General features: G+C 44.1%; 1 protein-coding gene and 1 pseudogene across 6 annotated transcripts in view; one reads left to right on the plus strand and one right to left on the minus strand.

Annotated features, from left to right (window-relative positions):
• COG2 (component of oligomeric golgi complex 2) overlaps positions 1 to 27,247 on the minus strand; it is a 47,140-nt gene that overhangs the window by 14,426 nt on the left and 5,467 nt on the right. For 3 of the 6 annotated variants that reach the window (XM_045437401.1, XM_045437397.1, XM_045437398.1), the window contains exons 2-10: positions 19,083 to 19,244; positions 17,906 to 17,971; positions 15,582 to 15,662; positions 13,739 to 13,842; positions 11,136 to 11,244; positions 10,404 to 10,583; positions 8,615 to 8,739; positions 3,952 to 4,078; positions 1,671 to 1,810 (exon numbers count right to left, since the gene is read on the minus strand). In XM_045437401.1, the coding sequence (XP_045293357.1) occupies positions 1,671 to 1,810; positions 3,952 to 4,078; positions 8,615 to 8,739; positions 10,404 to 10,583; positions 11,136 to 11,244; positions 13,739 to 13,842; positions 15,582 to 15,662; positions 17,906 to 17,971; positions 19,083 to 19,244 (1,094 nt within the window). The remainder of the gene's footprint in view (positions 1 to 1,670; positions 1,811 to 3,951; positions 4,079 to 8,614; positions 8,740 to 10,403; positions 10,584 to 11,135; positions 11,245 to 13,738; positions 13,843 to 15,581; positions 15,663 to 17,905; positions 17,972 to 19,082; positions 19,245 to 27,247) is intronic. The other 3 variants (XM_045437400.1, XM_045437399.1, XM_045437403.1) reach the window with 2 other exon arrangements.
• Positions 25,789 to 26,436, plus strand: LOC123577557 (annotated as a pseudogene).

Genomic DNA, 27,247 nt, shown 5'->3' on the forward strand with positions numbered 1-27,247 from the left:
GGGGGGCAAGTCCGGGGGGGGGGGGCGGGGAAGGACGGGGAGGGGGACGACAGGGCAGTATCCCCAAGGGTGGGGTCACGGGATCTGGGGAAATGACTAGGAAGAGGAGTTTGGAGGCAGCAGGCGGGACTACGTGATGTGACAGTATTGGACATCTAAAGCAATCTAACTCCAAACCCGGACCACAGAAGAAATGCTAGACATTTCTTCTCCACTGCGGTCATATATATACACACACGTACATACATACATATATACATACACGTTAGTCCCCAATTTTATTTTCTTTATTTTTATTTTTAGAGAGAGAGAAAGGGCACAAGCAGGGGAGAAGGGCAGAGAGGCAGAGAGAGAGAGAGAGAGAGAGAGAGAGAGAAAGAATCTTAAGCAGGCTCCATGCTCACCGCTGAGCCTGATGCGGGGCTCGATCCTATGACCCTGGAATCACGACCTAAGCTGGTATTAAAAGTTGGGCCTGAACCGACTAAGCCATGCAGGCACCCCTCTATTGCAGTCTTCTACTATGAAAGAATACTTCACTGTTTTAACTTCCGCTCCTGCATCAAAAGGGCTTTCTGCCCTGGGTTGATCTTCATTACCCTGCAACAACCACTCCCAGTGCAGTCCATGAATACCTTAGAAGAACAAATCCTTCATTTCCTACTCAGAGACAAGCTCCGTGGTGATGTCACGCTGGCAAAATTAAGCATAAAATACAGTGTGGTACGAGCAAGGGCGCCTCACTAACATTCTGGTAGCTGTGATTTCATTATCAGAAGATGATTACATACATTCTCAATCACGGCAAGCAATTACAATCAAGCGACCTAATCCTTAACATATTTCCCCCTCTGTAATTTCCCCCCAGAACTCTAGGGAAAAGGACTGCATCGTAATGAATGAAAGCATTCAGCGATTTCAACAAAAAGCCTGCAACTCTTTCCAGACCTTCCTAACTAAAACGCTCTAGTTAATGTCATTCGATGAAGGAACTTACCAGGACCTCGTTCAAGACACTCTGCAAAAATGGCTGTTTTCGTCTGTTTTTCTAACAGAACATATGTTGCTAAGAGTTTATCCTAAATGTCCCCAGTTTATGAAAGCACTTATTTACGTACGTGGTATCGTCACGACATCTGTTAGAAGTGTCACCATTTTCCAGAAAAGAGAGAACAAATGTCACAGATGTCAAAGACATCCAAAAGATGTCAGAGACGGCCAAAATAATAACTAGGATTCTCATAAACCGACTGACGGAACCAGCTGCGAAGAATACGCTTCTCCCCACTCTCAGGGAAAAACCAGCACAGAGAAGCCAACAACAAACGTGGGCCGGCCTGCTGCCTGACGAAGGCGGGTGGGGAGAAGGGCAAAACGGACAGGCTGCCGCGGACGGAGCGCAGGAGGACGGAGCTGGGTGCGGGGCCCACCTCGGTCCGAGGCTGGGGTCCTCAGCCCTTTAATTACCAAATGGTTTTTCTGTCATGCCAACCAGAACGCCGGCAATGACGACACTTCCTGCACGTTCCCACTTTCGATCTTGTTTCCCAAGGAACGGCACGATCATCTCCGAGGACTGTTTCCTGGAGGCAACACCCTGACCTGGTATTCTAGTCCCATTTCAGAAGGCTGGAGGTGGGGGGGGGGGAGGGGAGGAATAAATCACTGACCTTATTTGAAAATAAACAGGCAAGTTCCACTTATTACTGAAGCTGTGATAGGCGGGATGTGCTCTTAATCTCCTCACGCTGGCCTGTGTTCCACACTGCTGTTCAAATGCTCTTACAAAATCCATGCTTACGGTGTATTTCTAAAATAAGAACAGGCGGAATTTTCACTGTGAGCAAACTAACCAGGAACGAGCACATACAGGGAAAGCTGTAATCAAGATAAAGAAGGAGAACACTCTGACTCGTAGCTTCCGGAACTGACAGAGACCTGAAAGGGGTCGCCCGTCCGAGGTCCTGACTTGAAAATTCGGTACTGCCCAAAGCGGGTCGGTGACACGCTCGAGGTTTTACGCGGCAAGCCTCCCTGGAAACCCAGTGCTCTGCAAACAACAGCTCTCGTATTCTCGGCACCCCTAACCTCGTCCACTGGAACTGGAAGAGCCAGTAAATTAAGTGGTATAATTGTCACTGCCACTCCAGAGGAAGGAGGAGAACATTTTTAAAAGGAAAGAACATTAAAAGTAGAACATTTAAAAAAAATTTTTTTTTTAATGTTTTTATTTTATTTTTGAGACACAGAGAGACAGAGCATGAACAGGGGAGGGTCAGAGAGAGGGAGACACAGAATCTGAAACGGGCTCCAGGCTCTGAGCTGTCAGCACAGAGCCCGACGTGGGGCTCGAACCCACGGACTGTGAGATCATGACCTGAGCCGAAGTCGGACGCTTAACCGACTGAGCCACCCAGGCGCCCCAAAAAGTAGAACATTTTTAAAAGGCAGGTGAGCCATCACATGATCTCCACAGACCAGACAGCACAAAAATGGACGGGGAGCTACCGACACCATGAAGAGCCGTGGCTGAAACTTACTTGACGTTCGTCACCCGCGCGCTGTGCCTAAAACGGTATTCTTTAACGTGACCCACAAAAGTACCCTCCCAGGTTAACTACTGTTATTATCATTTGAAGGATGATGCTTCCTCTTCTATTCAGGCTCACAGAGAATTTACCCAAAGACAAAGCTGAGAAATAGAGCAAACAGCACCCTGGTTGGTCAGCAGAGCAGAACCGCAGCTGTCGGAAATGCGCATTCCTCCGTGGGACCTCTGGTCCCCCCCCCAGGGCCCAGGCTCTACGGGGAACATGTGTGGACACTCCATATCCTTCTGGGTCACCCAACCATTCACCGAAACTTCCTCACGTCTGCGCTTGGGCAGGAATTTTAGTTCACTCAACACTACAGGCTTTTCATTTCTTTCAACTGGTTGGGCGAGGTGCTGAGGAGTTGAGACCAAGGTATTATTCATCCGTAGGGGATAAAAGTAGACAGACCTCTGCACACGACGAGACGCTAAAGGAACACGAGGTATTTCTCTCCTCACGAGAAGCACGTCACAGCCAGACTGAAAGCTGAAAGCATTTTGTGAAAGGAACTGACCGACGCTGTGCTCACTGGAAACAGACCCAGCCACATTAAGTACTGGCTTAGAATTCTGAAGTCAAAGTTCTGCGAGAAAGTTTCCTTTCTGAGCTGAAACATCTCCTGAGGATAACGTGATCAGCACAACTCCAGAGGGCAGCAAAACGTAAAGGGTCTTAAATGGTGAATGCTTAAGGCCACTGTATCATTCTGCTTCTGGGGTCTATTTTTAAAAGCCCTACTGTTTTCAAATAATAAAAATCACTGTCACACGATTCACTGAAAACGATAGCACGTGATCACATGATTCAGCATACTGTCACATCGCACAATTAGTCGGAACAGGGAAGTGGTATTTCTGTGACACTATGGCTCCAAATGTGTCTTCTCGTCTGTTTTGAAGGCCAGCAGGCCCCAGGCTCACCACACCTTACCGTCTGCCTCTATACACTACAAATTAACGAGGATTTTAAAATCCAATCGATACCTTGTTTTCCTTTAAAATTATACCGTACACATTTGCAAACCTAATTTTCCATAGAAAACCACTGCAAAGGGACTGGCTTTTAATGGTCTCGAGGATCTTTTTGAAAAAGTGAGAAGATGATGTGCATACACATCTTGTCACATTGGTACCTAGGCTGAATCCCACTCTGCATTTTAAAATTAGAGTATATAGTCCCAACAGTATCAGAGACTACTACTTGGATGAAACATTTTGTGTATTTTAAGGAAATGCTCACTCACAAACTCAGATTTTTATTTTTAACAAAGCACAGAACGAAGTCTGTGCAGAAAGCATGATTTTTCTCAAGCCTCTGGTTAACATCTTCGAGAATCAGGATGATGGAGGAAAAGTACCTCGTGAAACGCATCAGGATTTCCAGGATTAAAAAGCGAAGGCAGTTTTTCTTCTAATCCTCGTACTATTTCTGGCCAGACAGAATTCACCAAAAAATCATATCCAGGAACACTGTTGCCTTTTTCACTGTAAGAAACAGCAACACTTCAGTCAGATACATTGCACCCTCCTATTTACAAAGGGCAAAATTCTACAGTGGTATTTTAACTCAAAGTTCCTCAGCCTAAAACTTACTTCCACCTTTTTAAAACAACTGTACGTCAGTTAGCTTGTTTATAGCCTTCAACTTCTATTTTACTCCTTGATCCCAGTCTCACCTTGAACCTGAACGCCCTCTGTATTCTGACTCCTGTACTTATCACATAGGAGAGCAAGCTAGTGTCAAAGATAAGGCAAAACTACTGCATCGAATTGCCTTGGCAGGATTTCTCCCTGGAAGCAAGCTATCGTATTTACACTCTATCTTGGAAAAGAAGTAGTCTAATAACACAAGAAAAGTGACCTTCGCGTGCAATCTTTTTTTAATGTTTACTCATCTTTTTTTTTTTTTTTTTTTGAGAGAAACAGAGACAGAACATGGGGGGGGGGGGGGCGGGCAGAGAGAGAGAGAGAGAGACACGGAATCCAAAGCAGGCTCCAGGCTCTGAGCTGTCAGCACAGAGCCTGACATGGGCTTGGACCCACAAAGTACGAGATCATGACCTGTGCTGAAGTCAGACCCTTAACTGAGCCACCCAGGGGCCCCTCTTTGCATTGAATCTTAATACCACTAAGCTCTAAAGCCCTGTAAATCATGCTAATTTGCCAGTTACTAACAGCTTCGTGAAGATTAAGCTATCTCTAAGATTACCTTCAGTTCTCAAATTCTATGACTATTCCATGTAAAATCTTGATTCCAAATCCTGATGCAAAAAAACTTGTCACAGTCGTGTTTTTTTGTGTATCCATGCTTTATTTTGCGTTTTTGTTTTTTTTTTTTTTTTTAGCAAAAGTCTAGACTCTGGATTTCTAATTCACAGACTCAGATGAGAGGCAACACTGAGATGAAAGCATTCACTCAGGAGCCAGAGTACCTGGGTTCAAATGGTGGGCCTTTTACCCTCTGTTTTGTTTTCTTCACCTTTAAATTGAGATGACAGGATGGAGATCATAGCATCTTCAAATGGGTTAACATTTGTAAAGCATTTAGGCTTATGCCTAGCATACAGGAAGTGCTGTGACAGTAGGGCTTAAATATATAAGTAAATAAGGCAGATTACTCAAGTTTTCTCTTGCACTTAAAGACACAAAAATAACTTCTAGGTAAATACCATCTCACTGAATGCTCAGTTTTAAGATAACTTTCTTTAACAATGGCCAGCAATTCAATATATGGTCTTTTTTTAAGTCTTTATTTAGGTAATCTTCACAACCAACGAGGGGTTCAAACTCATGACCCCGAGACCAAGAGTCGCACGCTCCTCCGACTGAGCCAGCCAGGTGCCCCGATACACGATCTTATTTCGGCAAAACTGGGAGTTTTGTAGCTAAGTTGCAATATGAAATTGGGTATTAAAAATAAAGAAAAACGGGGCGCCCGGGCGGCTCCGTCGCTTAAGTGTCCGATTTCGGCTCAGGTCATGATCTTGGTTTGTGAGTTCGAGCCCTGCGTCGGGCGCTGTGCTGACAGCTCAGAGCCTGGAGCCTGCTTCGGATTCTGTGCCTCCCACTCTCTCAAAAATAAACAAACACTTAAAAAATTAAAAAAAAAAAATGAAAACAGAGAGAAAAGCTTTCCTAATTTTCCTCCTTAGCAAAAATTGGCAGGAAAGACAGATTATCCAGGAAGCCATGCCTTACTGGCCAGCAAGGGCTACCAAACAATCTTACTATAGTTAAGTACTGGTAAGAAATCACCGGCCGGTTGGAGGAGGGCTGGGGAGGGCCAACAACATGTCTATTTCCCACATACCCAATTCCACACCTCGCAGTCTATACTTTCAGCCATGCTAAGAACGAGCTCTATTAAGGTACCTGGAGAAGAGAAGAATAGAACTGGGAATTTTAAAACTACAGATGCACAGAATATAAGCAATATCAAATGACAAGATCCCCTCATCCCCAAAGCAAATATCTACTTAAAGCCCCAAAGGGAAAACTTACATCTACAAGATTAACAGCTGAAACAGATGGCTAATGAGAAAAGCGAATCCACATTCTCTGGAAGACAGATCCTGCATGCTGCTGGCACTACAGATATAAAAGGCATATACAGAGGGCGACACGAGGGAAAAAGAACAGAACGTGCGAGGGAAGCACCGAGAGTGGGGAATCCTGGAGGCCGGAGCCGAGCGAGCACAGGTCAGGACCGGCAGGACAAACGTGCCTGAAGCAAATGACGACCTACCAACGCACGGATTAGATTCCCCAACCCTCCGAGGCTTCGACGTGAATTCTGCCATGCTGAAAACTATGGAAAGGCCTTCACAAAGCTTTGAAACTCGGCATTTTCAGGACCAAGACTGGCCGTGTCGAATCTAATGACTGTTTTGTTTCAGAATCGCGGCTTCCTTAGTTTTACATCACGACTTCTACTGAATTTTTACCCCAAATCCAAATCCAACTAAATCTTCACGATGACTAAACACAAGCGGCAAAACCAGGCCGAAATCATGCGGTGGGAACAGAGAGGGTACTTCAAAGGTCAGGTGGCATACAGTTTTTCTTTTTCTTTTCTTTCCAAAGAACAAAAATTCCTTTTCTTTCCAAAGAACAAAAATTCAAGACCAAATGCACGGATTGCCTACTTCATAAAGATCTGAGACCTCCTCTGCCTTTCTGACGATGAAAATGGACCAAGTCTTTCATTTTGCAAACACGGGGAAGTCGCTATCTTCAAGACACGGTGATGGGTGAGGAAGGTGTGGGCAGCGCTGAAGGAGAGCACACCCTCAGCCTCTGGGAATGACCCCTCCACAGAGGTTAAAAGCCAGCATGTACTGGAACCAAGGACATGGTGAATGCTGAACATCAGGGGAAAGCCGTCTCTTGAAGGAAGTGGTATCTGAGCGGGAGCTCAGATGGAGTTGACAGGTTAACCAAAAGCCACAGGCAATGGGAAGCGCAGGAGACAACCAGGAAAACCACAGAATCCCCCAGTACAGATCTTCCCTTGACTTACGACGGAGTTACATCCCAATAAACCCCTCGTAAGTTGAAAATATCATGAGCGGAAAATGAAAATACACCCAACCTACTGAACATCAGAGCTCGGCACACCCTACCTAAAATGTGCTCAGAACGCTCACGGCAGCCTGCAGGCGGGCAACATCACCTAACACAAAGCCTGTTTTACAACACAGTGTTGGCTACCTCACACAACTTGCTGAAGCCTGTACTCAAAGTGAGAATCCGGATGGTTTCAGTGTGTCGGTTGCGGACCCTCGTGATGGCGTGGCTGCCTGGGAGCTGTGCTCGCTGCCACTGCGCGGCATCACAAGAGGGGATCCTACTGCGTCTTGCTAGCCCGGGAAAAGATCCAAATTCGAAGTCTGCGGTATGGTTCCCGCTGAATGCGTATCGCTTTTGCACCATCGTAAAGTCAAAAGGTCCTAAGATGAACCGCTGTGAAGTCAGGGATCTTCTGTACAAGTTGTGTTAGGGAATGTCAAGTGCTACAGTTTGGCCAGGGACCATAGTGGTACGGGGTGGGGTTGCGGGGGCGGGGGTGGGGGGTGGAGTTCCACAGTAGAAAGGTCTACAGTGTCGAGAACCACCAGAACCAGAGCATCAAGGACCTCACGGGCTGTGCCAAGAAGACTGGATGTTCCTCTATGAGCAACGAGAAGCCATTAAAGACTTACGAAGGTGGCAGAGCGCTGGGCAGATATGACAGCCAAGGGCTGCAATGAAGGGGGACAGGTGGAGCCAGGGAGGCCAGGAGGGGAGAGCCTGTTATTCCAGGGAAAACATGACAAAGGCCCGGACCAGGGCGATGGTGAAGTGGAATGGGATATTTATGAAGCAGAACTGGAAAGTCATGGAAATTAAGTAAAAGAAGGAGGGGAAACTGAAGACAACCTTAATCACTATTAATATAAAACTTATTGAATCAAGCTGAGGGGCGCCTGGGTGGCTCAGTCAGTTAAGCGTCAGACTCTCGGTTTCAGCTCAGGTCATGATCTTGCAATTCCTGAGTTCAAGTCCCGCATGGGGCTTGCTCTGACAGAGCACAGAGCGGAGCCTGCTTGGGATTCTCTCTCTCTCTCTGCCTCTGCTCATGCTCGCTCGCTCGCTCGTTCTCACCCTCTCTCCCTCCCTTAAAATAAACTTAAAAAAAAAAAAAAAACCCAACTTGTTGACTTAAAGCTGAATTGATATTTATAGACATCAGAATAATGGAAGGAAACCAATTTTGATTTCGAACCGAATTAAGGAAGAAGTACAGAGAAGGTAAAAGGGGTTTTGGATTCAGAGAAATGCAACCTTCAAGATTAGCTCCTAATATGAGTTCCATTACCTAGAAACCCAGGCTAACAATACCCGCCTCACGGCATTGGTCACAATTAAATAGGAAAGCGCACTCATTCCCAGTTCAGACAAGACAGCCAGTAAACAGCACTGGGAGCCACCAAGTGCAATCGCCGAGCTGAGCTGACCGGGAAGCTCAGCAGTTTCAGTTACCTGGAGATGGCCCCTCCTGTGACTTCTCGAAGAAGGCGGCAATGGTGAGGAACAAACTCCAGGAGCTTATCATACATGATCTGAAGGCCGTTCGGATCAGACTCAACAATCTGCTCTACAATCACCTATCAAAAGGAGCATCATTTGTTTTAAAGCACCTAAAAGAGAAGTATGAACTATATACTACAGAGGAAAGAACAGAGAGAACCTTAAAAACACAATTCCTCTCTGCCCACCCTCCTCCCCGGCTGACATGCCTTCGAAACAGAAGGTAAAGCACACCTTCACTCAACATCGGCTCCTAGGGTTAGGGGACACAGCTCTGACCCGGGGGAGACACAGGCTGGGTGACAGAGACTGGCCTAGAGCCGAAACACCACACACACTCATCTGCTTCCCGTCTTGAGCTTGAAAGCAAAATGCTGTGTGTCCCGACAACAGCTCTGTACTGCCTTGACCTTGGCCTAGCCGACCACCACCAGATTAGGGAAAGGGTTGGGACAGAGAACGATGGAAGAAAACACATTTTATTTTACTTTATTATTTTATTTTTTGTGGGAAGGTTGAGAGTCAAGAGGTAAAGAAAGGACAAGCACACAAACTTAAAATACAAACGTGGCCATCGTCCCTTTAATACGCCACTGAAACTTAAAATATTTTCTTAATTTGGCACATTAGATGCGGCTCAATGAAAAAGGCACACATTAGGAGCTACCCTACTTTCACTTACGATAAAGCATAACGTAGTTAATCGGTCTTTTTCATCCCCACAGAAATAGCCGTGAAATATAACAGGATACACACAGGGAACTGGCAGATCATTTATTTTTAGTGATCCTAATGAAGCTGAGAGGCTTACTGAAATTAAGCCTTAAATTTCACTTTTACCAACAGGATTCACTGTCCCATTTTAAAAATGGAAGGCTTTCATCCTGAAGTCACAGGGCCTGGAAGCTTTGTACTTACTGGGACAGGAAGAACATTCACACTGACAGGTGACTGCAAGAGGGTCTTCAAACACTGAGCACTGGCTTTATGGCTTCTATCGGTTTGAACCAGACGGAACTGCCATTTTCTAAGCCAGAAATTGTTGAATGTTGGCAACCTTGTATGATACGACCTATATTCTGGCTCCTCAAAGGCAGGATATCCTCCCTGCCTGTAACTTAACTATACCCCGATAGGTGAAGGGTCCTGGACAACCAAGTTCGGGTTTAAGGTACTAATCTGCCCACAAAAGCCCTTCATCTTTGAACACTCCCTCCTTCCCACTTCCTGGCCTGGCAGACTCCCCCGTGGTTTTCAACACTTAGGTCCAATCTATTCTGCGAAGACACCTCCCTCGTGGACTTTCCAAGCTCACGGGGCTGTCCACGCACTCCGCCACCAGGCATGTGCTGCGGAGCGGTCATCGGCCTAACTGTTCTACTCCTCTACCCTGGCAGTGCAAAAATGCTTTTTCACAACCTCACTGACGTAGAATTGACACAACTTAAAACTGACCTGCAAATGTTCGGATCCGGACCTTCTCCCTAAGCAAGACCCTCACCCCTATGGTATTAGGATGATCCCTGGGTTATGACATCACTAGAGAATACTGGAGAGCATGCTCGGTTCCTGGCACTCTGACTGTAACCAACGCGGGGACCGAGCTTTTCCTACAACTGAGAGTGCGGTAACTATGAGACTGTACAGAACGATCTCTGATCTATCCCCCCACAGCCAGTGAAGAATCCAAGTCCGAGTAGATGCTCTAGGAGCGTCTGAACGAAGACACGAGTGCACACACCTCATCCACGTAGGGTTTCACTAGAACTTGACCGACTAAGGCCTCGGCATCCCGTGTCTTGTCAATTGTGGCGTAGGTCCGTAGGCAGTGCCGTATTATATCAACGTTGGAAGTCTGGAGACCTTCTAAGAGCAGGCCTTCCAGTGACTGCTGTAACATGGCTGTAATGCCGGCTATCCGCTGCAAGCAAAAACAGCTGTAAGGAAAGTTCCAGGTAGACCAATTGCTAAAAATTCAAATATGTATATAACAGACCTCTTATTCTACTAGAATACATGTAAGATTAAAAGATTAACATTTTCTGGAGAGTTAACAGTGAAATCTCTTCTCCCCACGATTTCTTTACAAGTAAATCTTTGCTTCATCTAAGAAATGACAAAAAAAGTTATTTTCTTCTTAAGCGACAGAGTAAATCCGACAAATGTGTTTAAACCCAGCCAAGGGCTTTGGGTAAATTAATTCTGACTACCTCGTACAATGTGTCGAGTTACATGAAATTCAGAATTCATTTTACTCGTGTCATTTGGAGAATATGCTTGTGACTTTACGCAAAATCTCTCTAACATGACATGAGAGAAGCAGGGTCCCCAGAAACAAAAACTGAAAGAAAAAATTCAACGTTGGTTTCAAAGTCCTCTACGGCAACAATTATCAGGGGCAATACGAGATGTAACTAAAATCATTCAGCAAATTCCCAAACAGCAAACTGTGAAAGTCTAAACCAACACTTACCGGTCTTACTTTGTCCAAAAGAGGCATGCCTTTGCTTTGAACAGCATGAAACTGTAACTGGTTAAATTCTGTGGCAATTCTCTCCAAAATCTGTCCAGTCAAAAGTGGGCTAGTGGAGACAGTTACAGAAATTTAGTTCCCAGAGTTATTTAATTTCCAAGAGACGATATCACCCAATTGGCAACAGTGAGGCTTTAGCACCCACGGTGTCGTACCTTTTCTTCAGGGTGTTTTCTCCCACAGACCCCTTGTCACAAGGTGAAAGCTAACGTACCTTCCGTGCTGTGGATTTTCACTACAAGCCATAAGCATAGCATGTTCTAGGTGTGGTGGGGAGGTCGTCACGTATAAGCAAGCCACTGACACTGCCTGGCCCCAGCCACAGGGCCCACACGAGCAGCAGGAGCTGGACCGGGGGAGTGTGGGTGCAACTGCGTGTTTCCACCACATTCCCCAGGCTCTCCCATTCATGAGGTCTTCATCTCTAACCCCCTTCTCTCTCTTGCCCTATCCCATCATTCATAGCTGAATCTTCCTCTTCCCTACCTGCCTCATTCTCCCTCCTTCCAAAAGACCTCTAATACGTCTCAGGCACCAAATCCTGTTGTCCCTTCAGTAAAATAAAACTGGCCCTCTAGCAGCAATAAATGAAACACCTCAAAGTAGCTTGCTTTAAATTTGCATGTACATGCTCCGGGTCCTACCGAGAAAACATGCGTTTGTATCGGCTACCACGTGTAATAAATGTACTCCCCCTCCCTCCAAACACATTATAAAGCATCAACATCACTTAAGAGGAAGCTGAATAGTGAAAGATGAAAACCATAAAGGCACTGAAAGTACCTGCTGGGCTTTTCTAAGGCATCCCACATCTGACGAGGCACAAGCAGGCAGTGAGGGGAAAACCCACACCATCAGGAAATACAAAACGCTATATGCAGACCAGCAGTGATCCACCCGGCCCTGTTTCCGCAGCATCCAAACGAGCGTAGAGGGAAAATGCCCAGCGTGACCAACCCCGAAGCTCAACCTCTAACTTGAATAACCTAGCGTGGACGTGTTGTTTACCAATTATCTCAACGTCTTCTGGCCTAGGAAGCATGATCTATTTACTATTCACCAACATGGCTCTGGCTTTCCTTTGTCTACAGCTCAAAGCTGCTGTTCAAAAGGAAAGAAAAAAGCCTCAAAGGTGATTCTGAACAAGAAAGAGCATAATATCTATTACATTAAAGGCAGAGTTGCCAAAGGAACAGTATTACAGAAACAGAAACCACTGAGGGATTTCTATCAAAGGAACACAGCAGGAACGGGCAAAAACAAAGAAAACTGGAAGGCGCGCATCGGAGCAACAGAGAGGCCGAATGAGGATGCGGCTAGAGGGACCGTCAGCAGAGCAGAGCAGCTGAAGACGAGCCGGTTCCACTAGACGGATGGGAACAGACGTTCCCGGGGTCTCTGATAAGTGACGAAGGGGTCAGGGGTACAAGGGCAGTGGCACCTGGCAGGCAGCGAGTACCCATTTTCACGTCTGGATTATGAAAGGAGGCAGAGACGGAGGACCCGAGAACCCCCTTCCTTTGGGTTGTCTCCTTTCTTTACTCCATAATGAGAGAGGTGGAGCGTGGGGTCTCTGGGGACCCTTCCGAATCTAAAACATTAGTTCCTAAAACTAAGAAATCCCCATGCCTTTTTGGTGGGACCAAGCCTTTGAACTCTAGGTATATTCAGTTTGGCTGTGGGTGGTGCTGCCTCAATGATCCAGTATTCCTCGTGGAAAAACATTATAGCTATCAGGGTGATTTCAAAAAGACAGCTCACGTTAAACCCAGATTGCCTAAGGGGGAGGGCCTGTGTATGCCAGGTATGGCTGACAGTCCCTCACTGGCTGAGACAACCTTGCACGTGGGGTTGTTGTCAGCCTTACACTCCAGGGGACACAGGGCACCGAAGGACCTGGACTCGGGCTCCCCAAGCCTGTGTTCTTCCCACTGTTCCACAGCGCGTCCCGCTGGTGCCGCCGTGCTCCGACAACTCATTTTCCGAGTCCCTCATCTACCCGGCTGATTGAAAATTCACACTAAGGAGGCGGTAAGTCGCAGCGTAACACAGAGAGCGGTCATCTTTTTCTGATTTCAGAAGCTTTTTCTTCCTCGTTTGTGCATTTCACCTAGACGTGCCCTACACTGTTTCTGTTAACGATATAATGCTGGTGCAAAACACATCAATGGTTAATACTCTGGGCAGGTCTAGAGAAAATCTGAGAAAGATGAAGGCTATACCTTGAAGATCAACAAGGGTTTTGCTAGCTCTTTAGGGAAGGGGATTCCAAATGTAAAAACTTTCCACGGGAGGCACACTGCCTCTGACCCCCAGTGTTGGAACTATATGGCCTAGGACCACAAAGGGTTTAAAATGACGTATAATAAACTTTACCATTTCATGCACTCTACTCTCCCGGAGCTTTGTTCGAAAACGCTAAGCTACAGACGTGGACTTTCTCCTTATTCAGAAATGAATTGTAACTAAAACGAAACAAAACAATATTTAAACTGGATGTGAAGTATTAATTTACGTGGTATTTAGTAAAAAAAAATACTTACCTGCTTGCTTCTAGTACAGATGTTTCTTTAGAGCTTTGAGAATTTAAGATTTTTTCAATTTTTTCAACTGATCGAATAACTTGTATAAGCCTCAACACGCACATCTATAAAGATAAAAATTAAGCAAACAAAAAAAGTTATTATAATGTTTAACCTTAATCATCTTGTTTTCCATGCTAAGTGCCAGAAAATATAAAACCAAAAGTCAAGTTTGAATATATAGAGCATCCTACATTTTGAATATTTCTATAAAACACTGAATTGCTAAGAATGGAAATCTTAATTTTGGCTTTCTGCAACAAGCATATTTCAATATTCTACTGCAAATTAATAGTAAAAAAAAAAAACACACACACACACAATCGAAAAACCCCTAGACTTTTGCTTTCTCATGCTCTGTACTCTTATTTCTTCTTTTTCCCATCCTGAATCTCTCTATGGGCAGTCCATTTATTTTCTTATGGCCCTTTCTTCACCTTTTCAGTTTCTGATCGTACTTATCCTCTCGGTTTACATGTGCATGATACACCTATATGCCCTAGTGTCAATTCATTGAAGGCATTTTATGCTACAAATATTGCCAAGAGGTTGAGGGACGTTATAAAAACTCTTATCCTTAAAAGAACGAAAAATACAAAGTCATCCGTTAAACAAAGAGTACCTGAGAACCCCTCCTGGGAGCTAGACATTCTTCCAGACAGTGGGGACAGCAGTGAATAAAACTAGAAAAATGCGTGCTTTCATGAAGCTTACAGTCTTGTCTAGAAACACACCACATGAATTCTTCGGACAAAAGCTGGGAGAAGATGTAAAGGAGAAATAGACAGTCTCTAAAATAAGCTTCTTTCTCCCCCGTGAGATTTAAGAAAATATGCTAATAAGGGGGCACCTGGGTGGCTCAGTCAGTTAAGCATCTCACGGTTCGTGAGTTCGAGTCCCACATCGGGTGAGCACGAGCCCCACTTTGGGTAAGCTCGAGACCCACTTCGGGTAAGCCCCACTTCTCTCTCTCTCTCTCCCCCTCACTTGCTCCCTCTCTCTCCCCAAAAATACTAAAAATAATAATAATAAAATATGTTAATAAATACATGTACAAAACACTTGTACACTGGATACATGTACAAAAACATGTACAAAACAAAATAAATACATGTACAAAACAGAGTCAGAAGTCTGGAATCCCAATTCCAACTCTGCCCTGACATCCTTATGATCACGAAAAAAACCAGGGCTGTGAAGAACAGGTGTCGAGGATGAAGGCGTGCCCTTGCTGTGATGAGCACCGGCTGACGTACGGAAGTGCTGAATGACTACATTGTACACCTGAAACTAATATAACCCTGTATGTTGACGAACTGGGATTCAAAAACCAATAATAAGAGCTAAAACCAGAGCATAAAGAAAAAAATCAGAAAATAAAATTAAAATCCAGGGCCACTAAACAGTAAAGGCAGTGCACGCAGACGTGTATCTAAAGAAGGGAAACGAAAAAAGAAACAAACATGGCCGAGCATGAGACAGCAACACTCCGCCTTTTCTAGAACAACTAACCTGCAGTAGAATACAGGGGTGGAGAACATTTACGTGGCTGTTAAACCAGCAAGTGCTCCACTGACATCAGTTATTATTATTTGTTCTGGAAAAAGTGAGGGACCTTGAGACCATGTGGGTACCTCTAAAATTCCGTCTTACTATGTCAAGTAGATAACGTGACATTATAATGTGAAATATGCACATGCAAAAGAGCTTTGAAAACAAAGCTGCATAGTACTGACAAGCATGAAGAGACACGAGGAGGGGACACGTAACCGGCACGTAACGTGGGAAATCTACTGAGGGATACCTTTTTCTTCCTGATGTCCTCTTGCTTACACATCCGTTCATCCACTGCCCGAATGCCTTCACTGACAGATGACCTGAGGCTCTTTAAAAGCATAAACAAAGTATACTGCAGAAACTGTTCTGTAACATGATCAGGTTTATACATTTAATTCAACCTCACAGAACTTAATACCTGCAGACCAGTATTATGCAGACACTGACAATAACACGAAATATCAGACACAAATGCTGTTGAGGGTACTCATGATTTAGGGGCAAAATGACATAAAGCCAGGGTCGCACTGTATTAACGGCCAGAAGAACAATAATACATATACAGTGAATGTCATGGGTGGTCAGAGTGGAGAACAGGCAGTCTGAAGCAAAGCACAGAAGAGTCTGGAAAAGGGGTGGGACTCAAACCCGGCTCTGAAGCCGTGCATGGGCGGAGAGAGGATCTTCAGAAGACAAGAGGTAAGAAGGTGTAGACGCGTCCACACTCAGGGTCGCAGCCATGCACCCGGGTGCGCTGTTGGCTTCGTTTTGGAGAGAAGTAGAAATAAGGGAGGGGTCAACTCAGGAGGACTTCACTCAGATGAGGGCTTTAGACGGGATTCCACACATTCCGGAGAACTAGGGACTGTTGAAGCACTGACCTATCGTAGGAAATGTTTTGGAAATATTAGGAATCAAGGAGTAAGAACAGAATGGCCAGGAAAAGGGAGAGCTCACAGGTGGAGAAAGAGGGCCGGAGGCTGAGGAATGAAACCAAGTAGAAGACAGGAATTAGAGCCAAAACAAAGGTTCATGGAAACAGCTGGGATAAACTGGACACATCACAAAAATTCTACAGAAAGGTGAATTATTTCACTCAGAAAACATCATGAAATACCTACTAGATGTCAGCTGTCGTGACAGCACATGAGGATACAACAACGAAGACAGAAACAGTCTTATCCGTTAAAGATCTTAGAATCTCTTAGAATCTTAGATCTGGTCTCTGAGTTGGGACCAGAAAGGAAGGTCAGGTCTGTGGCTCATTAGGACAAAAGCAGCTATAAAGACGGCTGTGGAAAAGGAAGGGGATACGGTGCTCGCAGGGACGAGGCAGGACGGGAACCTGTGTGCGAGGCGAGAGCAGTAGTCAGCAGAGCAAATCTACCTTTGGGGAGAGGGGTTTCAGAGAGAGGCGGAAGGCCAAACGAAGGCGGGGCTCGGGGGACACCACGGCTATGGGGCTGGGGGAGGAAGGGGCACACCAAGGAGGAGGCAGGGGAGACACGCGGCAGCAGGCGTGGAATCCAAGAGTGGACCACAAAAATCGCTCTTCCCTTCCAGGGGAAAGCATCTCAATAAGACTTTGTAACATTCAAACGAGACATAAACAAGGAAGAGTATTAGCTAGCTCGAGGCACAGCTCCAAATTTCCCTCTTCTATGAATTCTTTCCTGCCTACCCCTCCTCTGGGCTTCTCAGCACTGACATTGCTGGGACTCCACATTTCTTCCAGCTCTATCCATGCACCGGGCCTTCCCTTAGATCATCTTCCCCTTCTAGTATCTCCTCAGGTTCCAGGCGCTGTCTTATGGGCTGATGCACGAGGCCACTCAAACTAGGGGTGACATACACAGGACAGGACAGTGCGGAGCACCAAGTTCACAACAGTGCATCCAAACAGAGGGGTCGGGGGGGTGGGGGGGGGCGAGTCAGGGCATTAACACAGACTGGGGGGTGGGGGAGGACAGGACGGCACAGTTTTCTGTTGGAAGTGATGCCCTAAGTTCCCCTCCGCTGTTCACCAGGTGGAGTTCCCATTCCCAACGTCTGGGAGTGGGGAGTTCTATTCCCACAGCAGGGATTTTCTCAGAGAAACATTATTAGATATTACATCTATATCATCCTTCGGTTACATGAAGGATTTCATAGCTTTTGTGGACCAGTCTGGGAGCCTGACCACATGTACATTACTGTCTGGGTGGGGAGGGGATACTTACAAATTAGGAACTGTTCAAATGAGCCATTCAGAAGCTGGAAACCACTTACATAGGAGTAAGGTGGCATTAATAAGTTGAATTTGGAAATATTCTTCCTCTCCCCTGACATTTTAAGGCTGTCTACTCTGAGAATCTGTCTTCTTCAGATCGAACATGTTTTTTAGGTCATAATACCATGTGCAAAAATAGAAAATCATTTACAACTTTTCTGAAGGCAAATACAATAATCATGAAACCATGAGAAAACAACCACCGCACCACAAGCTGATAGATGAAAGGAATTCTTCTTGGAGAAGGCAAACGAGGACCACATGCTTTCCAGCAGCTTGTTTTATACTATGTAGGGACTTACCAGAACTTCTTCTCGTAACTGTCCCAAAGGCACAGAAAGCTGATTGAGGGCCTTGTCCATGCCAACCTAAAGGCAAAATCACGTTGGCACAAACACATCACAATCAGGAATAACAGTGAAGTATCTTTTAATGATCAAAGCAGTACTACACTTAAGTTATTTTTTTGGTATGACTGTATTTTGCTGAGTAGTTAAATAACGGAAATGTTACTGTGCCATCAATGTTGTTCATAGAATACGAAAAAAATCTGTTGGTATACATGAAACTATACAAACAAGGGAAGTCCTAATAAATGAAACCTTCAAACAATTTGCCTTTAGATGCCATTTTAAATGAATGTGAAAAATTGTAACGGAAGGGGCACAGCTATCTGTCCGTAATTTATGATACCCAGCCAGTTGATGTGAAAGGCCAATGGGCTATGTCTCTCCTAAACATCATTATAACCCTTGAGAAAAATCCAAATTAAACAGAACAGAAATCAAATTTTCTGGGTTTCTAATCCCACTGGAACATTTATGTTAGGGGTATATTTCCCAAAAGCAAATATGCCTCATTATTTTCATGCTTCTTGAAATCCCCACGGAGCTGCCGACTTTCGGCAGATTTTAAACAAAATGAAGTAAGAACAAGGAGACTTTTCTGCAAATATTATAACCCAAGCATTTCTAAACAGCTTTCACAAACACTTGACATGCTCACTACAAATCATCCTTATGTTTTTATAAAACCACGCCTTCTAAATATCAATACTGGCCCACGTCCCCTCAACCTAGCTCTGGCTAACGCATCCACCTGAAAGTAAATTCAACACTTCCTTCAGAATAGTTGGTATCTGCTCTTGCAAATTAGCCTCAACCAAGTAAGACTTCGGGGTAATCACCTAGCAACTACCAAAAACAACGACTCCAATATTCTTATCCTCTGCTGTTGACTTATTTACTAACGATTTCAAAAAAATAATCAAGCTAGAGCGGCCTGAAATGAATTTAAACACTAAAACCAAACAAATGCATACCAAACAGTTTATTTTATTCGTGAACTTAGTAATCTCTTTAGGTTTTTTTGGGGGGGGAGGGGCGCAGGGGGAATCGACTGAAAGCTTTCTTTTAGAAATCTATACTCCACTCTGAAGAATAAATATGGATGAGAGGGCCTTGCGGATTTCAGGCTTACCAAGTTTGTGGACAGGTTGACAAAATCCGCGTAGTCTTTGTTGATGAGCTCCACCATGGCTGTTTTGAGGAGTCGGTAATAGAGTTCCAGGTCACCTCTCAGTTCCTCCAGCTGCACGCGCTTCCGGCAGTCGGACACGAAGTGATCCACATCGAAATCTTCCTGAAAAATCAAACCACAAAGAAAAAATGATCGCCAATGACATCACGTTTCACATATAAAAATCAAATCGGAGACAGAGAGAGAAACGCCATTCTACTCATTTAGAAGGGGCTCTGCGGCTGCACAGGGCGGGGGGTGGGGGGGAGTGTCTAGGGACACACAGTGACGCCAGGGCGCCTGCTCACGTCACAGAGGTGCGGGAAGGGGGGCCCCACCAAGAGCATTCTCTCCTGCTGCCTAAGTTCCACAAGGGATTTTTTTTTTTTTTATTATACATTTCAGAGGCTCATCTCAAAACAGAAACAGTCTTTGCTTCTTTATTTTAAATGTAACAAATGCTCAATGGCAAACTTTCAACCAATAAGGAAATAATTATATTAAAGAGTGTAAAAAATCATCTGCTCTCTGAAGCTCTACGGATAAGCACTGTTCATGTCGCGCCCCCCCCCCCCGCCCACCTACTATTTAACATTGTGATTCACATCCTCCCAGACTTGTTGTATTTTGGTCTTTTCTCTTTAAAATGTTAAGTTACTTTTTCAAAAGTTGAGATACAACGGACACATAATCTTTCAGGTGTACAAGATAATGATTTCATGGTTTCATCTATTGTGAAATGATCACCCCAAGACTAGTTAACATCCATCACCACACACACATTTTTTCTTGTGATAAGAACATTTCGGAGTTACTCTTAGCAATCTTCAAATGTACCATATGGTATTTCCTAGAAGTACATGCTGTGTATCACATCCCCAAAACTCATCTTACTAACTGGAAGTTTGTACCATTTGACCCCTTCATCCATTCCCTCCCCACACCCCTCCCCACCACCTCTGGCAACCACCAATCGGTTCTCTATGACTTCATTTTTTGTTTTTGTTTACAGATTCCACATATAAGGGAGATGATACGATATGTGTCTTTCTCTGACTTATTTCACTTAGCATAATATCCTCAAGGTCCATCCATGTTGTTGCAAATGGCAAGACTTCCTTCTTTTTATGGCTGAATACTATTCCACTGTATATACACACATTTTCTTTATCCGTTCACTCGCTGATGGACACTTAAGTTGTTTCCAAGTCTTGGCTGTTGTAAATACTGCAATAAACACGAGGGGCCTGTGAGCGTAAGCCTTGCTGGTCACTGGAGCCACATGACCTAGAGGAATCCCTTAGTGGCGACTCCAAACATGGACACCAGATGAGCATCCACGCCCCTTTTCCGGAGATACCAGTGAGCAGGGGTGAGGCAGAGAGACGGCACAAAGGTAACACCTGCCTTTGTCTTTGCAGACTACAGAGTGGGCCCCAGATGAGTGTTAAATTAGATGCCGGCCCCTCAGTGCTCTATGATAAGCAAATGGGCCTCTTTTACAGAAAATCTGAACCTTTTTCAATCGGCTACTTCTGTGCTGAGTCCTGGAGTTGGGGGACTCCACTCACGTGACTGCTTTAAGAACTGTTTCTCTGTTCCCCACAGCCTTGTGGGTCTCACGGATGCAAGCCTTGTTGGCTTTCAAAGCTAGATGTTCTGGGGGCTTGTCTCTGAAGTGCACGTCTTAAAAGTTGGGGTGCTGGATGTGGGGTTCAAACCATTGCTCCTAGGGGCGAAGTCTGGATTGTGAGCTCCCTCCCAATTGTGGGTCACTGTGCCAGGGGTGGGATTTATGGCAAGACTGCATCTCACTTCAGCGTAGGTTGTTTCTTTATTCACCTAATGTGTAGGAGTCACTCAGCTAGTTTTGGGTACTTTTCGGAGGAAACTGTTCCATATGTAGCTGTAGGTTCAGGGTATCCGTGGGAGGAGAGGAGTTCAAGATCCTCCTACACCGCCATCTTGAACTGAAACCCAGACCTTCTTTATGCGTCTACACACACACACACCCACACACACACACACCCACCCACACACACACACACACACACACACACACACGGCAGCTTAATATTCATGTTCTTCTCAACTGTTATTTCCCATTTAAAAATGTAACTTCAATGTCTTTTCATAAAACGTATACATTTGTATTAATATTTTACATGGATGTTAAGTGTTCCATTGAACAGATGTTCAGAATCTTTCATAATCAATTTCCAAGTACTGGTCTCACAGATTAGTTACACTCTTGTTTCCCCTTTATTACATTTTGGTGCCCCTGGCATAAATGTTAACATAAATACTAAGAACCATATGCACCATTCCTTAAGAGTACTTGTTTCAACTGACTTTCTTAATCAGCCAAACACCTACCCTGATAGTGTCAGAGAAGAGGAATTCATTCCAAACCATAATTTCACAGCCATCTACTGAAAAACCACCTGCTTCTTAAACTGGGGCCAGAATTAGCCTGGACTTTTGCCTCTTGAGACCACCTCAGACAACACCTTACGTTCATGGCTATGAAGTACATCAGAGAAGGAATGCAGAGGCAGAACTTGGCTCAGAATCCTGGCCGTGCTACTAACCAGCTGTATGCCTTTAGGCAGATCATTTTTCCTGCCTCATTATGTATTCTCTGAAGTTCTGAACTTGACGATGGCATTCTAAATCATGTAACTCAGACCCCTGAACAAATGCTACTAGGTAGCATCAGTTCTCAACCTGCCATTTATGTATTTGTTCTCAGATAAACAAATGTTGCTCAACACAAGACTAAATCACTTCCCAGTAATCTGTGAATACTGAATTAGGCAGCTTTTGCTGTGACAACAAGCCCAAACTCACAGCGGCATTGAGCAACAGACACATTTCACTTACCAGTAATGGTTTTACTCTATAGTGTAAATCTGCTAAACATTTAAAAGGAAGACTTTGCAACCCATAGACTTATGGTCAATTGATTTTTCAAAGGATGCCAAGACCAATGACTGGGGGAAGAAACAGTCTTTTCAAGTGCCCACTGCAGGGACAATATCTACACACAAAAGAATGAATTTGGAACACCAACCTCACACATGCACAAAAAAGTAACTCAAAGTGGATCAAAAGCTTAAATAAGAGCAAAGACTAATAACACTCTTAGAGAAAACAGAGGTGAAAATCTGTGTGACTCTGAATTACATAATGCTTTCTTAGACATGACACAAAAAGCATAAAAAATGATCGGTAAACTGAGCTTGATCAAAATAAAAACTTTTGTGTGTCAAAGGATACTACTGAGAGAGTAAAAAAGACGACCCACAGAATGGGAGAAAATATCTGCAAATCGTGTATCTGACAAGGATCTAATGACCTGAATATGCAAAAGCCCTTATAGCTCAACAATAAAAAGAGAAATAATCTAATTTAAAAACAAGCAACAGACTTCAAACTGATATTTTCCCAAAGAAGACGCACAGATGGCCAATAGCACATGTAAAGATGTTCAACATCATTAGTCTTTAGGGAAAATGCAAATCAAAACCACACTGACCTACCACTTCCCACCCACCAGGATCCAATAAAATAAGAAAACAAAACAAAACAAAAAAACCCAGAAGACAAGTGTTGGCAAGAAGGCAAAGGAACCGGAACCTCCTGTATTGCTGGCGAGAATGGAAAATGGTGCAGCTAATGTGGAAAACAGCTCAGCAATTCCTCAAAAAGTGAAACATACAACTACCCGGTGATTCTACATCTAGGCATATACCTGACAGAACTGATGACAGATGCTCACACACAAAAAACGCTCACAGCATCATTCATAACAGCCAAAAAGTATCAACAACCCAATGTCCATCCATTGATGAGGATACTTTAAAGGTGGCAAAGCCTATCACGCAGCCCAAAAAAAAAAGGGGGGGGGGGGAATAAAGTACGGTTACGTGCTGCAACATCGATGAACCCTGAAAACATTCTACTCTAAGGTTAAAGGAAGCCAGATACAAAAGGTTGCATATCATATGATTCCATTTACAGGAGATGTTCTAGAACAGGCAAACCCATAAAAACAGAAAGTAGATTAGTGGTTGCCAAGGAACGGGGGGAGGGGAGAATCAGAGCTGATAGGTTTCTTTTTTGGGGGAAGGACATGTTCTAGAATTAGACAGTGGTGACGGATGCACCATGGAGTAATGTACTAAAAACCAGTGAAGAATACAGTTTAAAATGGTAAATTTTATATCACGTGAATTACACCTCAAGGAAAAATGAAACAACTTAAGCACCAACAAATCAAATGTGCAGATACTTTAAAAAATCTAAAGTAACACTAATTTAGGGGCGCCTGGGTGGCTCAGTCGGTTGAGCGTCTGACTTCGACTCAGGTCATGATCTCATGGTTCATGAGTTTAGCCCCACATCAGGCACTGTGCTGACAGCTCAGAGCCTGGAGCCTGCTTCAGATTCTGTGTCTCCCTCTCTCTTTGTCCCTTCCCAGCTTATGCTCGCTCTCTCTCAAAAGTAAATAAACATTAAAACCTCCCATGTCTGAAAAGCTGGAAGGAGTCAAGACTTGTGGTCTGTAAGCCCTGAAATAAGAAGAAAAATAGTTTCTCTTTATACTCAGCGGTATTTCCTACTTGAACCCAGGTAAAGCACAAATGCCCCAAAAGGCCAGTAGTTGTGAAATCACAAGAGGTGCTAGCACACAGGATATTAAATCAGCAAAACAGACCAATTGCAGACAATTTAAGAACCATTAACCACTAGAGTAGTGGTGACATCACTCAAATTTAAAACCAAATAGAGTTTAAAAGTTGAGCTACTTTAATGCCTTTGCATTCTGGGATGGCAAACAAAGACGAATACAAAATAACCAGGGAATTAAGCATTTAAAACTTACCAAAGACCTAAATATTAGTATCCTTAACACGGTGATAACTGTGCAAGACTGTGGAAAGATCAAAATGCTCTAAGCTGCCAAGCAGTATAACATTCCCCCAAATGCATGGAAATGTAAAGTCACTACCTACCACATCCACAACAGAACCCCCCGCCCCCCCTCCGCCCCCCCCTCGCCCCAGGCACTACCATTCTGCATCTACAAATTATGGGAGGTATGAAGAAGGCACACAAAATTTATGATCTCTGCCCTGAAACAGATTCCATTTCATCGAGACACAAATACAAAATAAATGCTAACCCGCACATTACATAAAATACAGCTCAAAAGACCTAAGAAATTAGTGTGAGCCCATGTGTGTGTTTCCAACCTTCTTGAAGACCAGAGGACAACAGAGACGAATAAAAGTCCTTGTATATCCCCAAAATATTACTTAAATATTGACCACGCAACTCGAGCTCTGCTCTAAAACCTGGGGACACAGCCATGAGAAGGTCTCCGCTCCTAAGGAACCTATATTCTAATGCAGAAATGAGAAAACATGTAAACAAATAAATGTGATACTAATGAATAGTGATCAAAGTTACAAAGAAAATGGGACACTGTGAAGGTGAGTGATGAGACAGGGAGGTACCTGAACTTGCGTGACCAGGAAAGACACAGAACAAAGACATCTGAGTTGAGATCCAAATGACACGACGGAGCTGGCCTGGGGAAAGTGTGGGAACAGTGTTCCTGCCCGAGGGAACAGCATGTATGCAAGAAGGTCCCTGGAGCTCTTCCCTCGCATCCCTGTCCTCTAATCTCTCACTGTGGCAGGGTGACGGGCACATGACATAGCCTAGGACTTGTGTCTCCCAAACACAACTTTATTTGGTTACTAAGCTATTCAAGCTTGAGAAGTTTAAAAACATACGCTAATGAGTTCTTTCCACCATCTATAGACAGATCATCTTAAGAGTATCATGAAATAGTAACACTTAAATTCTAAGCAACATCTGTTCTAACATTTTGTTGCTGTTGTTCCAACATTATTTTAATCAATTTTATATCTAACTCCTTCGTTCCATATATATATATGTATATACCCGTTTGACATACTTATGAGAAGGCAAAGGAAACCTATATTCTGTAAATTTATTCACCCATCTAACAAGTATTTGAGCACCTAATTATGCTCTGTTCCAGCTGATTTCCTCTCTTTCTCTCTCCTTTTCCCCTCAATTTAACACTAATCATAATCTATGTTGGGTTTTAGTTTACTTTTTCAACTTAATTTCTTGAGCTACTTAGTGGAATTATCTAGTTCCAACGTTCTCAACATCGGTCGTACGTTAGAATTGCTTGAGGAACTTAAAAAAAAAAAAAAAAAAAAAAAAGCCCAAGCCCAAGGAGCACCTGGCTGGCTCAGTCGGTGCAGCGTAGGACTCTTGGTCTCAGGGGCGTGAGTTCGAGTCCCATGTTGGGTGTAGAGACTACTTAAAAACAAAATCTTAAAAAAAAAAGAAAAAAAAGAGCCCACGTCCCAGTTTGTGATTAATCTGTTTAAATGTTTTAAGAAATTCGATGCTAAATGCTATCAAACTAGTTAAATAACAAAAAGATCTTCTTGCTCTCAAATTTTGAATATTACTAATAATCAATAACTCGGTAGGCTAGAAGTGCAACATTTTATTCAAATGAGAAACTTTATAACAGGATTACAAAGAGTAGATTCGAAAATCAAAAGCAAGGAAAATAAGACTGCAGCGTGAACACGGGGAAGCAAAAGCAAGAAAGTACGTGACCATGAAGCGAATGCTCAGTCTCTGAGATCAGAGGCTTGAAGAGAAGGATTAAAACCTAAAAAGAAAGAAAAGAAAGATCTCAGTGCACTCGAGGAGAAGTCCCCCAACACCCTTCCTGCTTATTCTTGTGATGCAACCACATCCTGGCTGATGCCAACTTTACCAACTCTTCCACGAAAGCCAAACTTGGCTTAGTACAATCAGTGATGGACTGTGTGTATGCCAAGTGTATCCCCTGTAGAACGGACTGTGTAATGGCTGAAACTGAGGAATTAGGGCAGAACGAGGGGCTCTAAGGACTGCCAAGGATCCAAGATGTGAACGACGACCACGCACACACAAAGGGACCCATGCAGAGGACTGCTTCGTCCAGGGAGTAATTCAGTACAAGTTTGACACTGTGGCCTCAGTGGACCCAGACCTTAAAGGAAGGATCTGGAAGATCCCTGGAGTTCCCATCACGTACATTTCTAACCACAGGTACAGTGTTGAGCGGATGCCCAATGATTATGGAGCCCCTCAGTTCTATTTCTTAAAAGAGAGGGTTCCTGAGCCTTCCTTTACCAACTTTTTGCTTCCATTTTGTACAGCAATATGCCACAGCATGAATTATCCTACTTACCCATTTGCTCTGTTATGAGCGGAGTATGGTTAAATACTCACTTTCTGATGCTCTTTTGAAACTGACGTTTTGTATCATTTTAAATTTTGTTGGATCTTTTTATAAATCAGAGGACTGCTCACATAAAAAAAAAAAAAAAGATGAAAATCAAAAGCAAGGACAACCAAAAAACTTCACTTCTTTTTGCAAGAACCTCGTCTTGCAAAAGTGCCAATCAAATAAACTTTGTCCAATGTCACTTACCTATCGTCCAAAGTAGTTCACATCAGTAAACTTTTCTATGAAAATGAAATGTAACCTAAGTTCTAGATGTCGCTAATCCCAATTTTTTTGTGGCAGTCAGTCTCAAAAATATTATGATGTCTCAAACTGATGCGGAAGAGAAAGGAATCTTTTCATCGAGACGTGGCATCAAACTAAGAACCTACAAGGTAGAGCGCTCAGCTCCTGTGAGATGAAGGCACTCCCCGGGGTGGAGGTCACTGGGCATCGGCCGCGGACCCGCTTTCAGAATGTCTGCGTTTCGCCACTTTCCTCTTTTCCTTCTCTGTCAGTCGCTCTGTCAGTTTCTAGGTGCCGTCAACGAAGTCCACCTCGAACAGGCCACCTTTTTCCCTCTCGTCTCATCTACTGTACCTAAGCTACAGGCCAAGAGTCCAGATCACCAGCCTTGTCAGAATTTCTTCTAAAATAGGAGGCAGCCCTCGATCTCTTCCGTACTGGTGGAATGCAGGCATTCAGACTCTGTGCCACCTTCTGGGCTGTTCTCAATATTCCGATTATCCCACTTCCCAAAGTTCCCACCTGTGGCCTCTGGGAAGGAACATGT

Source organism: Leopardus geoffroyi, chromosome D2 (assembly GCF_018350155.1).
Source record: "Leopardus geoffroyi isolate Oge1 chromosome D2, O.geoffroyi_Oge1_pat1.0, whole genome shotgun sequence".
NCBI classification, from domain to species: domain Eukaryota; kingdom Metazoa; phylum Chordata; class Mammalia; order Carnivora; family Felidae; genus Leopardus; species Leopardus geoffroyi.